General features: G+C 27.4%; 1 protein-coding gene across 3 annotated transcripts in view; it reads right to left on the reverse strand.

Annotated features, from left to right (window-relative positions):
- LOC111631110 (transcription elongation regulator 1-like) overlaps nt 1–13,365 on the reverse strand; it is a 128,263-nt gene that overhangs the window by 46,180 nt on the left and 68,718 nt on the right. For all 3 annotated transcript variants that reach the window (XM_023375310.1, XM_023375309.1, XM_023375308.1), the window contains one exon: nt 240–447. In XM_023375310.1, coding sequence (XP_023231078.1) covers nt 240–447 — 208 coding nt within the window. The remainder of the gene's footprint in view (nt 1–239; nt 448–13,365) is intronic.

Consider the following 13,365-nt stretch of genomic DNA (forward strand, 5'->3'; position numbering starts at 1 on the left):
AAATTATATATATATATAATTTTTTTTTTAATTTATAATACAAAACAATTTCTATTTACCAATACATATTAACAGAGCTTTAGTAAAAATAAAAACAGTAAAATCTAACAAAAAAACATATTTAAATAAATATCAACTTATTGTTTGTTTTAAAACTTGATATATATTTATATATTTTTAAATTTTAAATCTATCACTACCATTTTTAAAATGAATTACTATAGTTTAAATAAACTTACTTCTTTTTCGGCTAACATGTCTCGAAATTGTTTCATTCGTATTTCCAAAGGAATAGTAGCTCTTTCCTTAGCAGCTTGAACTTCTGCTTCCATAGCAGCTTCTTTTCCAATATCTATCATTTTCTTCTTTAATGCTGCATCCTCTGAACCTACCTTATTATCTAGACCTATCTGAAATTTAACTTTATCTTCATACTCATCATCAGATCTGAAATAGAGCAATGAAAAATTTTCATTATGTAGTGTTTCATAATGTTTTTACATGCTTACTTGATAAGCACTGTAATTTTTAATTCTTTTAATTATATATTTAGAAAAGTCAACGTTAATAGAGTTTGTAGAAATCAATAAATACTAAAAAAATAATTTCAAAGAATCTTAGTTTTCTACTTAGGTGAGAACCAAGATTCTTGAATTGTTTAAATTTCAGTAAATATTGACTTTTGAAATCTAATCCTGTATTATAAAATAAATAATATCCTAAGTCTAGTAAAATCATTAGTTGAGTAAATAAATATATTTCTCATAACAAAGGAAATAGCTATCTCTTCTCTCTAAATCTTGTCTAATTTGTTTATATTCTTTCTGTAATAAAACTCTTATGTAATGATCACATTCTTATTCATCAAATAAATTCACTACATTTAAAAGATTGAACCAGAAAATAAAAACCAATCACACACACAATGAAAGTGTTGTTTTTATGTATCAAGTAAAATGTATATTTCAAATAATCATGGCATATACTATTATGCACAAAACTAGTTAAAGCAGTTAGTCAGTTTGTGTTAATTAGTCTGTTACATTAATTAGTTAACAAAGACACTGTAAATGTCAAAAACATTCAAAGTACATATTTTATTAAAAGTGTTTTCATAAATTAACACAACAGACTAATTATCTTAACTAAAAAAACAAAAATATGCATATTATGTAATGCAATTTTATAAATGTTTCTGCCAATTCACTATAGTTATTCAGGATAAGTAGGAAAACTGAAAATCCCTATCTTGTGAAATTCAGTGATACTATTTTTAAATAATAAAAATGTTTATATAGTGAAAATTCAAAGAAAAATTTTTGAAGTGTATAGAGAAGATAAAATTAACAAAGAGAATGTGAAGAAATATCAGTTTTTACAGAAAGACATGACAAATGGTCAAGAAAATGAACAAAGAAATTCCAGAAAACAGCTATTAACAATTTCTAATAATAGTTATATTCAAACTTTGATTCATAAAGTTATTATGGAGCATCTCAATTTCAAGAAGCTTTACTCTAAATGATGATGTCAAATATCCACAAAGAAAAAAAACATGGTAGCTGCATTGATCTTTTTAATGTATTATCAGAAAGATGGCAATGAGTTTCTTAACCATATTGTAAATGATGATGATACATAATTTCCACGTCAGAAGAAAAAAGGTAAACCTAACATACTTAGTCCCCAAAAACCAAAAAGTTCTAACAGGTTAATGAAAAACTGCAAACTGGATATACATAAAGAATGAAAAACAAGATTTTAAAGCAAGTTTTAAACCTAATGATAAGCTATAAATTAGCACAGAAATATTAGTTTAGTTAAGGTTTTGTACCAGATATCTAAGAAGGTTGTATTTTTCATTCTTATCCAAACAGTTGATAGCAACAAAAATCATGGTTATGGTTTTTGGGATTAAAGTCATTCCTTTGAAATTCATCAAAAAGAACAACTATCAATGCTGACTCCTGTAATGAAACACTAAAGAAGGTATGCTGATAAATTCAGAGCTGATAAGTGCTAATGACGCTTCCTGAGGTTTTTTTGCATTACAATGCTTAAGTACTGTACATTGTACCATCCATACAAGAAACATTACTTAAATATTTCAAATAAGAGATTTTTAAGCATCCTCCATAAACTCCCAACATAGCATCAGATGATTAAAACTTGTCTCTTCATCTCAAGAACCATGGTCCCAAGTTAAAATCACGTTCCATCTCCCTTACTTTCTAATCCTAAATTTCTTATTTTCCTGACATTTTATAGTTAACATGACTTTCAATTTTCTTCACATTCTAATTTTTCAATAATGTCACAGGTATATTTTTAATATTTATTTTTGTAGACATTAGGATATTTAAGTTAGCTGCATATTTATTTAACCCACCTAATAACTTTCCTTTCCCTCTTCTCATTCCCATATAACCAATATTAATTACACTATCTTTTAGTACTCTATACAGTATAAATGAGAAATGGGGAATAGAAACTTGTAATTAGTTAATGGTAATTATTTTATATTCTTCTATGCAAGATATACAGGGTACATCTGAACCCATTAGAAAATTTTCATACATAAACTGCATACTAAAATAAATAAAAAACTTCTAGTAAGCATAACTCCTAAAAGCAATAAAACTTTTGCAGTTTCAGTTAACAGATCATCCTACATCCACTGAAGTAATTCTCCCTCAAAAACTGAGATTATTTTTAAAATAGGTACTTCAAAGATCCATGTCTATTACAACTTTACTTATTTTAGTACATAGTTTATATATGCAAATTTTTTGATGGATTCAGATACATCTCTGTGTCTTAATCCATCAGAATAATAATGTAATCTGTATACTATAATATCTTAAACAATTTTCAAATTAAGAGGGATAACATTTGATATTTTTAACACATTAGAAATTGTTAAAACAATACTTAATATTTTTAATACACGGTTTTAAATAGTGTTTAAACAAAGCTTCTACTATGTTTATCTTTAAAAAATACCAGTTAGAAGTCTTTACTCCAAGTAGGTTATTCTCAATTTTTTATTTTATGTTACAATAAATAATAGCTTTGAATTGTCAACTACTAGAAAGTAAGCTTAAACATAATAATATGTAATAAAAAAGTATTTTTTGTTTTGAGAAAATTGGTTTTTCTTCCAATTTCAATAATTTGAACACTTATTGAGTTCACTAATGTCATACATTAACAACATGGTCTTAAAAAAATGTGTTCTGTGAAGTAGTGAGAGAAAAGCTGATTTATAGTTGTATTAAGTCACTTACATTATTATTGTTCCAATGTTTTTGAGTTTTGGGGATTATGTTATGTTAAATCTCAACTGCTATTCACACTTCCAAACTAGAGAGCTTCATTTGCATAATTTCATAGTAAGATTTGAACAGTGAATAAAATTGCATCTCACTAATTTAATATTGTAGTCACATTTACAAAAGTAAGTAAAAATTATTTAGAATTTTCTAAACAGATTTCTAAACAGAAAATTTTCTAACAGATTCCGCTGGCCAACATAAGCTGTTAAATTGTAAGTTATCAGTGCTAGCAAAAGAAAAACCCTTAATCAAAGGGTTTTTATTTTGCTAGGTTCGTTAAATGTTTGAGATTTTGAATAATTATAATTTGTAACTTTTACTAAGAATCAATTGTAATGTTATAATTACTGAACTGAAATTGTAACATTGAGCTTTATAGTAATTGTTGTTTTTATTATTATATTTTTGTTTGTAGTCAGGAAGTCCAGTATTGGCATTTCTAGTTAAATTTTTTTATTATAATAATTAAAAAAAAAATTAAACAGGTACAAGGATTGTTTCTTATTAACATTTTGAACCTTGCAGTCCATTTTATGGTATTTGATTTTGATGGCAAAATTTAATATGTTCTGTGAAGTAGCGAGTATTTTCTAAATGTTTATCATTTTATTTTTCCTTTTGCATAATCAAATGCAATCTCCTAAATAGAAAAGTAGAAATCAGGAAAAAAATAAAATGTCTGATACTAGTGGAAATATATTGAAGCAACTTTTTCCAATGAAAACACAAAAGTTGGTTTAATGATAAAACAAATGCTTAATTAATGTGATAATTGTGTGCAGAACTTATTTAATGTATCAATATATTATACTATATTTAATAAACCTTTTTTTTCACCCACCAGTTTTTACTTTTTCTGGATACACCTTATACAAAATGTTACAGAATTTTATTGTTATGCTAATTAAAATCAGATTAATACTATCTGTTATTTATGCTTATTATTATTATATAGTGCATACACATTAATCATCATGACAATATGAAATATGAATTTCTATAAAACATTACACACACATATATATATATTAAATAATATTCAATACAGGTATACCTCGCCTTATGACAATAATTGGTTCCAGGAGAGGCAACTTAAGTCGAATTTACTTGTCTCCAAATTTAATTGTCACTAGGCTAAACTGCAAATAACCATTCCCAGCTCTGTATTTTATTTATAAATGCATTTTTAATAATATATGGTTAATAAGAACCTATTTTAAGCTTTCAAACAAATAAATTTTAGTTTTTATTATAGTACGGGAAAAAAGTAATCTAAATTTACGAATACCATGTACAGTATGTACAGTACATACTTGTAAATATACATGTTTACAATTTGGCGATGCTTACAGTACATCATGGACTCTATTTGTGAATGGGGTTTGCTCTAAGACATTATACAATTAGATGATTTTGTAAGGTTAAATAACAAATACAGTTATTAAACAGTAGATATTGGAACTACCATGGAAAATGCCAATATTGAGCTCTTAAAGGCTGCTAAATAAGATGACAACAGAGTCACATATGTTTTCATATTTCGTTCTCTACGATTTATGATGATTATTAACATTTACTCTAAATGTATGTATTTTAATATGATTTTATGTGCTTTTAACACTTTTCTAGTGATATTATGATTTCAATATTTGTAGCGGACAGACAAAGTTCAATAAAATGACTTATACTTGATTTTTATTTTTCTATATATTTTTCTGACAAATGATGTATAATTGAGAATGACGTAATACGAGATATACCTGTAATGGGTTTATGAGTGTCAAACAAGACCAGATCATAAATGCAAAAGGTTTCAGAAAGCACATTTTAAAAGACATGATGCTTACAGACAATACTTGTAGGAAATGTCATTTATATGCACAAAAATATATAATGCATCACAAAGAGCTGCAAACTTCTAACATAGACATTGACATAACCAAATAGCAAATATAATGCATCAAAAACTTGCATAAAGCTTTTCCATCCCCTTGTCATAGAATGTTGCTACCAATGACCTGAGCCGAACCCTAACGTTGTTTTGAAGATCGTCATTAGTCTCAAACCTCTGCCCTCCTAGCCACTTTTCCTGTTCAGGAAAGAGATGGAAGTCACTCGGTGCTAAATCAGGGCTATATGCTGGGTGTTTAAAGGTGGTAAAGACCCACCCACTTTAAAACTTTTTAATGTGTGAAGATGTCCACCTCTTTCCTAAACTGAAAATGTGGCTAGTAAGGCAGAGGTTTGAGACTAATGAACTAATGACGATCTTCAAAACAACGTTGTTAAGGCCATCTCAATTCACTGGTGGCAACATTCTATGACAAGGGGATGGAAAAGCTCATCCACAGATGTGACAAATTCCTCAATCTTCCCAGTGATTATGTTGAAAAGTAACCATGTTTGTATCTAACTTTTGGTAATAAATTCATTTTGTTATTTACACTTGTCTTTGTTTATGGATCATCACAGCTTGCAAAAAACCACCCTCGTATATCAATATTAACGTAATCGTGAAAATATTGCTCAACAGAAAGAAATGTTACTTATATCATTTCTTCAAATTCAATTTTTTTCTATTTCAAATTGTAAATGATTATAATTTTATTCTATTGTTAACTTAATACTAAAATTTTCAATTATGCAATAATGCAATATTCAATTAAATTTGTTAATTCTATAATGCTTAGTATTGTTCTTGCCCCAAAGATGTTAAAAATAAAACTTAAACACAGAAGAAACATTTTCTACTATAAAATATTCACAGTATTGCCTGAAAATTATTTTTGAATTTTCATTTTAGTAAAGTTACTACTTTAATAATTTGATAGAGCTTCTTCCACTGATGTTATGGGTATTCACAACTGACACAGAAAGCACACTAATGCTAGCATCAAATAAGCAAATACAGAGAACTAGTAAAGATAAAAATAGCCAACAGAAAAGTTTGTCAACAAAAGTAAGAAGTTGGACGTAAGTCATACTAACAATACTTTTATGTAAGCATATTTTAAATACAATAAAATGTTGCTATGTGCCTGGCTGCAAGGGAACATACAGCAAAGGAGACACATTTTTTTCAATTTTTCATATATTTTTTTTTATTTGAAGGAAAGTGTGACAAATTAAACTGAGAACAGAGAGGAAACCAACAGAAGTTATGAAAATGTACTCTTCCTGTTTCAGAAATAAAGATTTTAAGTCAAATAAATCATATTTGCCCAAAAATAGTCCTAATTTATACAATTTTAGATGCACAGTATCCATTGTTTTTTATATACTATTCTTTTATAAACATAACATATTGAATAAGCAAACCCCTGGTTAAAGTTTATAATATAGAGCTATCTGTATTATGCCATACATTCATATTTTGTACAAACAATTAAGATTTTTATAAGGCTTGTCATGATAAAATTCTCAATAAATCATCTCTGCTGGTAAGTTGTCATAAAAGCATTTTTTAAATTTTAAAACTTTTAAGTTTTATTCAGATTTTAAAATAAACTGTTTTGTTCAAATTTAAAAATGATATAACTAACTGCATAAGCAGCTGTTCTGTTTGATTGTAAAACAGTTTAACATTTGGATCTGATGATGGGACAAAATGGTACTGAGAACTACTTTATCACATTAAAAAGTTAACTCCTTTAAAAGATTTGGTTTTTTTCTTAATAAAACTTATCCCTACACTCAAACTTAAGCTTTTTTCCATTATACAATAATTAAAAATAAAAAAAGTCTTTTATAACAATCTCATTACAAATTTTATTTAATTTTCTTAATAATATAAAAGTTAATTTTTAAAATAAAAATTCATAACAACTATGCAACTCATTGCTGGATTTTTCATTTTGATATTGTCAATAATTGATAGTTTTTGTGTGCAATATATCAGATATGATGATTTTTGTACTGTTTGAGTAAATATCCAGGAACTGATTAGAACACTTAGGTAAACCTAGTCATTCTGCCTCATGTGATACACAGTGCACTGAGTATAAATGTACAAGCAGTACTATCAGATGGTGAATGACAATTGTAGCAAATCTCTCACATTTAAAACATTAAAACTAGAATTATTTTATAGATTAGAACCTGTTAAAAATAATGAACTCCTCTAATATATTTTCTAGCTCAACCATTACAAAATGAATTACTTCAGCATGAATCAACTGATATTACATATAGCAGTGATCAACAGTCAGAATTGGAATTAGGACATTAAAAAGTAAGAAAAAAAATCAGTGTAAGTGAAAAGAATGTCAACAAATTTATCCAGTGCAACATACTTCATAAGCATGTATGAAAAATTAGTTTCAAAACCACTTTAGATTCAGATAAAAAGATTTCAATTTTAATTGTTTTACTACACAGAGCACTTTTCAATTCTACTTGTGAACTTTATAAAAAAAAAAAAAGTATAAATCTGCAGTGCAGTCCAATATGTTGGATGTGAAAAGCAAGATTTTGTTTTTTTTTTAATGAAACCAAAGTTAAGTTTGTCATATAATGAATTGGCATTGTTATTCTGTATTATATCTACTACAACTACTGACATAAAACCATACTTCAAAGTCTAGTATATGAAGCATATCATTCCAAAGTGCACCTTATTTACTCAATATTTAACAATCTTTTAAAGCTTTAAATTTGAAAATGCTAACAGTGGTTTATAAACCAACTTGCAGAATGCTATAACCCTGTTTTTGAATGATAAAAATATTTTACTATGATAATTCTTTATACTAGTAATCCCTAATATATCCACTTTTTTAAATGTTTGTACCATATAAGACAGTTTACATTCATCTCATATATAAGAACTAGTCAGTACCATAACTAACTTACCATATACTTGTGCAAGATTTTATTTTTGGTGCACACTTTTTCAAAAAAAAAAAAAAATACAATAGAAATAGTCAGTTATTTTTTTTAACTTTAACCAAAAATGTTACAAAATCAGCTCCAGAAATTTAAAATATAATACTGATCCTTTTCTGATGCCTCATTTTAGAGCCCCCTTTGTCCTGAATCCTATGCCTGTACATCTGTTGCACCTGCCTAATTACAGCATCAAGAATAGCAAAAGCATTTAAAAGAAAGTGTACAAGAAAACATACCAAATTGTGACACATTCCTGTCATACTTAACTGCATAAAATTTACCATTGAATTTAGTTGCTTAAAATGTTGAATATTAACATATTCATATTGCAAGAACATATACTTGTAAGATTTTAATAGAGATAGTTCCATCTGGAGTAATCACTTTTATTAAGCAGTCTATGGAGAGAGGAACATCATACAAGTTTGTTACAATAAAGAAATCAGGAGTTCTTACTTTAAGCATAGCAGGCATAGTTTGTCATAACAGACAAAAGTTTTCTAATTGACTTTTGTACAAAAAGATTACACTGAAACATTCAACTTTCTTGTGACAAAAGGGATAACTATCACAAAGTAATGGCTACAAAATGCATCCCTTTTTTGCTGAGAGAGTTCACATAGAATGAGCAATTAACCATATAAAGCATTTTCAACTGTTACAAAAGAAAGTGCCATTGGAAATCTTAACAATTACATCATCAATATATTGTATTTTCTGTGGAACAGTTAATCTTTCTCCACCTATATTAAGCAATGATTCATTTTTTCTTTATTGATACTGACTGTTAGCTGTTAATAATATAAAAGTGTATGTTTGTGTGTATATGTATGTGAATTCCTTATAACTCCTGCAATTTTCGTTCAATTCAGATGAAATTTTGGTTATATTTGTTATGTTTGAATGGAAAGTATAGGCTTCTTATTTTGTGGAAATATTAGCTATAGTAAGAATAAATGTTTTATTGATTTCAGATCAGTGACTGCACTTATGTTGCAGAGACATCAGTGGCCATGTGATGTTCATGCTTGATGAAGAAATTTCCCTTAAGATGCACTTTTAAATATTTTGTCAAATGGCTTATTTTAAAACTTACTTCATTAGAATTAAAATTTAAACTTCCAAAAAAGATAGTGGCATCATGTCACTTCTATAAAATTAAAAATCTTTCCATAGTGACTACGTGACATTTTATTATCCAATAGGAAGTAACAATCTAACGAGCCCATTATTTATAAAGTGTTATCACTCATCTAACTAACGTACATACAATTCATCTTTAGCAACGTGGAATTAAAAAGACTCACTATAAAAAAATCCTAGAGGAAAGCATAACAGTAAAATTGGTCAGGTAAATCTAGATCTAAAAGAATAAGAATTGAGACCTCTGAAGGCCATGAAATCCAACTTGAGCAACATCAAGTAAGAATGGCTTTGTCAAGAGCTGTACTCATAAAAAGCATTCTGTCATGCTTGATGGTAGAATTTCTAGTTAAAAATAAATAAAATCCAATTTTTAGCATGTCTAATTTTTATTTAAAGTGGTTTGAAAGTTCCATGATATAAGACAATAGAAATTTAAAACAATAATTCTCAATCCCTTTTAATAATTCAAATAATGAATACAAAGTTCTTACAGATAACACTACTTAATTTCTTCATTGTAGATTGAAAATAAGCAAAAGATGGCATCCTTCCAAATCTAAAAGGGATAGATTATTATGGACAGATTCAAATGAATGTCCATAAGAAGTTTTTAATCTATATTTACTATCCACTTCTTCAACATAGTTTACTTCTTCTTTCCAAATTAAATCACATTCAGTTTGCTTTTACCCTTCTCACAAGCACTTGATTTCAATCACTTCATCTCCCACAATTGCATCAGAAGAGCAAGCAAAAAACAAAAAGTTTGGGTGCACAACCAGGCCTAATTTTTGGACAGCTGCTTCAGATCCAAAACATTCTACACATTTTCTCAGTGCCATTTCTTCCCACTTTAATCTAAGTTGAGTGTATCTATTACCTCTAAAATTTTATTATTGTTTCACATTTGATGCAACTTTTCAGTGTATCATCTTTGTCTGTTTTCCTTGGAAAATATCAATAGCATCTGTTAGAAGTTATCCTAAGTATGCTTTCCGATTTTGACACAGAACTGTTTGGTACTCTTGTATAATTAATATATTCTATTTGAACTGCTTTCATTAAGATAAAACTATCACAACAGTTTAAAAAATTAAAAATATCATGAATGTACAAAAATCAAGATCTTACAGTCCACTAAGCTACACAGTCTTTCTTCTTTATTCAGAAAGGGAAAGTCTATATTTTATATTTTCCTTATAATTACATTAAATATCCACTTGTCTAGTTGTCACATATTTGTCTTGTAAACAGGAATATTGTCAGCATTTTGAACACATTGTGCTGTAGCAGACTCAAAAAAGTGTGTATGTAATGCAGTATTTCTTGCACTTTCCAGAAGGAGTTTTAGCTTGTGCCCACTATTTAGAACAGCAATCACTTTCAAAGCAGTTGCATGCATCTGTTATGCAAGTGTTTTTAATGTACCCCATTTTCTTTCACAGTCAATGCTTGATACTCCTCTAGCAGTAATGATTCTTCCCAATTAACAAACAAAAGGACTGCATTGCAATGTTTGCATTGACCACTTAAATCTTCTGGGCAGGAGCAAGAAATAGTAAATGTCAATTTCCCTAAATGAGGGTTAGACCAGATATACACATGCATGGATTTGCTGGTACTAGTGACTTTTGGAGTGCCAGTAAGAGTTGCACATGTTAATATGAATTGTCATGCTAGTCCATCTGTGCATGTGAAGATTTTGCTGTTGAAAGTTATATTTATATTATTAATTATTATTACTAGGTACATACTATGCAAGAGAATACAATGTAACTGATAATTAAACACACATTCTTTTTAATATTAAAAAAATGAACAGAAAGTGGACTTCAGGAAAGATTATAAAATTTGTTAAAGCATACAAAAGACATATTTGTTTATGAGACATTATGTCTGATATTTATAAAATGCAAGAAACATATGAGTATGTATATATAAATATAATAGAAATTTGGCATGCACCATGGCTAAGTTTACAAGACATTTTGTAATTACAGCAATGAAATATGAATGTTCCAATACACAAGCATTTAAAAAATTAAACTGAAAAATCATTAGTCATATTCTCAATAAATTCATTAGTAATTTTCAATAGTATATTCTGCTTTTAAAATGAATCTGATTGATTTGAAATATTTGTGTTTTTATAAAGTCAAACATAAAAAATTAGAGTGAACATCACAATGAAAGATTTTTCCCATAGACTTCACTGTTAGAAAATTTTTCAGCATGCAAAAAAACTTGCTCTACTCAATTGTGCATTCAGTTTTGGCAGAAACTTTAGAAAACAGTTCTGTTTACATCTGCATTTATGCATTTGTGTTTCAGGCCTAAGTTCACATTGGTTTTAGAACATTGATAATATTGCTCTGCTTTCCTGAGGCACTGATACAATTTTAAAAAATCAAAAAATGTTAAAATTACACTGTTAACTAATTATGACTAAGAAAATGAGGAGAGAGCTCAAGAGTATCAAATTCAAACAAGTAACCACCCAGAAAGGAGTCTAAAAATTTACATTATTCAGTGAAAAAGCAAAGTAGCTTGTGTTTAGAGCTTCTTGTCCTTTTATTCAATTGTTGTACTTCTTAAATTTGTCAACTTGACAAATATTGGCTATATCATACAGGAAAAGGTTTTAAAGAGTAAANTTTAGTGTTACAAACTTTGATAGCAACCTCTGAAGTTACCAAATTGCAAATATATTACTTTTTTCAATATTGGAACAAGTTAGCTAAGTAGTGCTTCTATGTAAAAAACAACTTTTGTTTTCAGTTCAGAGTTAGTAAGAAACAAAACAGCATCATTTGGGAACTACTAATATATATGTCATAATGTCATATTCCGGGCTGAATAAGCTACTTACTTTAATATGCTTTAAATTATAGTTTTTCCAAAAAATTTCTAATCTAACAAAGAATATATATGACCATTTAATTAATTTAATAAGTTTTGTTTTAATATTTTTTACTTATATAAAACAATATCATTGGTTAAAACTCTATATCATGTGCACATATATTGAAAAATGCAATAAGATTTTAAAACATTTTTAGTTTTAAAAATTCCTTCATTTCAAAACTATCAATTTAGTGTCAATAAATTTCCAGAAAAACGAATGAATTCCCTGACTTTACATCAAATATAAGTTTCCCTGATTAATATAAAATTCCCTGATATTTTCCAGTTTTCCCAGTGAGGGAAACCCTGTAAAATATATAATTTAAATATCAGAAAAGTAAGAATAAATCAAACTAAATATTTTAAATACAATGAACTACTTTACAGTAACTTTCAATATAATTTTACAAATTTAAAACCAATAATTAATAACAAGAAGGTGAACACCTCTATTACAATAAACATACATTCATACCTACAATACATACAAAACTACTTAATAGAGTTCTATTTATTATACTTTATCAACAAATTGCTTTCAGACTTCATTTGTCCATCTTCAGAGTTGTTTTCCAGTTTAGGTGTTCTGAATCTTTCATGAATGTTTTAGAACTTTTTAAAATTCTTTCAGTGACTTTCAATTGGAATTCTAATTTCTGAACCAAGAAAGTTGGTTTAGAATTAGAATTTAAAAGAAACCATTTTAGAAAAAGAAGAAATATTCATTAATAAAATTTTTAAAATTTAAATTGCAGTATTCAATTAGAACATTGGCTCAAGAAATCAGTAGTTAAATCTAGGATTCCAACTGAAAATCACTGAAAAATTTTTTTAAAATGTTCTAAGATATCTATGAAAGATTCAAAAAATCTAAACTGGAAATCAATTCTGAAAATGAACCAAGTCCAGAAGTGCTTAGTTGAATGTAATAAATGAAAAATCTGTTAAGCAATTTTGAAGTATGAAGGTGAACAAGTTCCTATTATTGCAATTTTTATATTCATAAGATCTCGTGAAGTTATTAATAGTTTTATAAAAAATATAAAGGAATTATTTATTTTATAAAGAGTTATCATATATATATATATATATA

This window comes from Centruroides sculpturatus, unplaced genomic scaffold (genome assembly GCF_000671375.1).
Source record: "Centruroides sculpturatus isolate CEXI.00-Female unplaced genomic scaffold, Cexi_2.0 scaffold550, whole genome shotgun sequence".
In the NCBI taxonomy this organism is placed as follows: Eukaryota; Metazoa; Arthropoda; class Arachnida; order Scorpiones; family Buthidae; genus Centruroides; species Centruroides sculpturatus.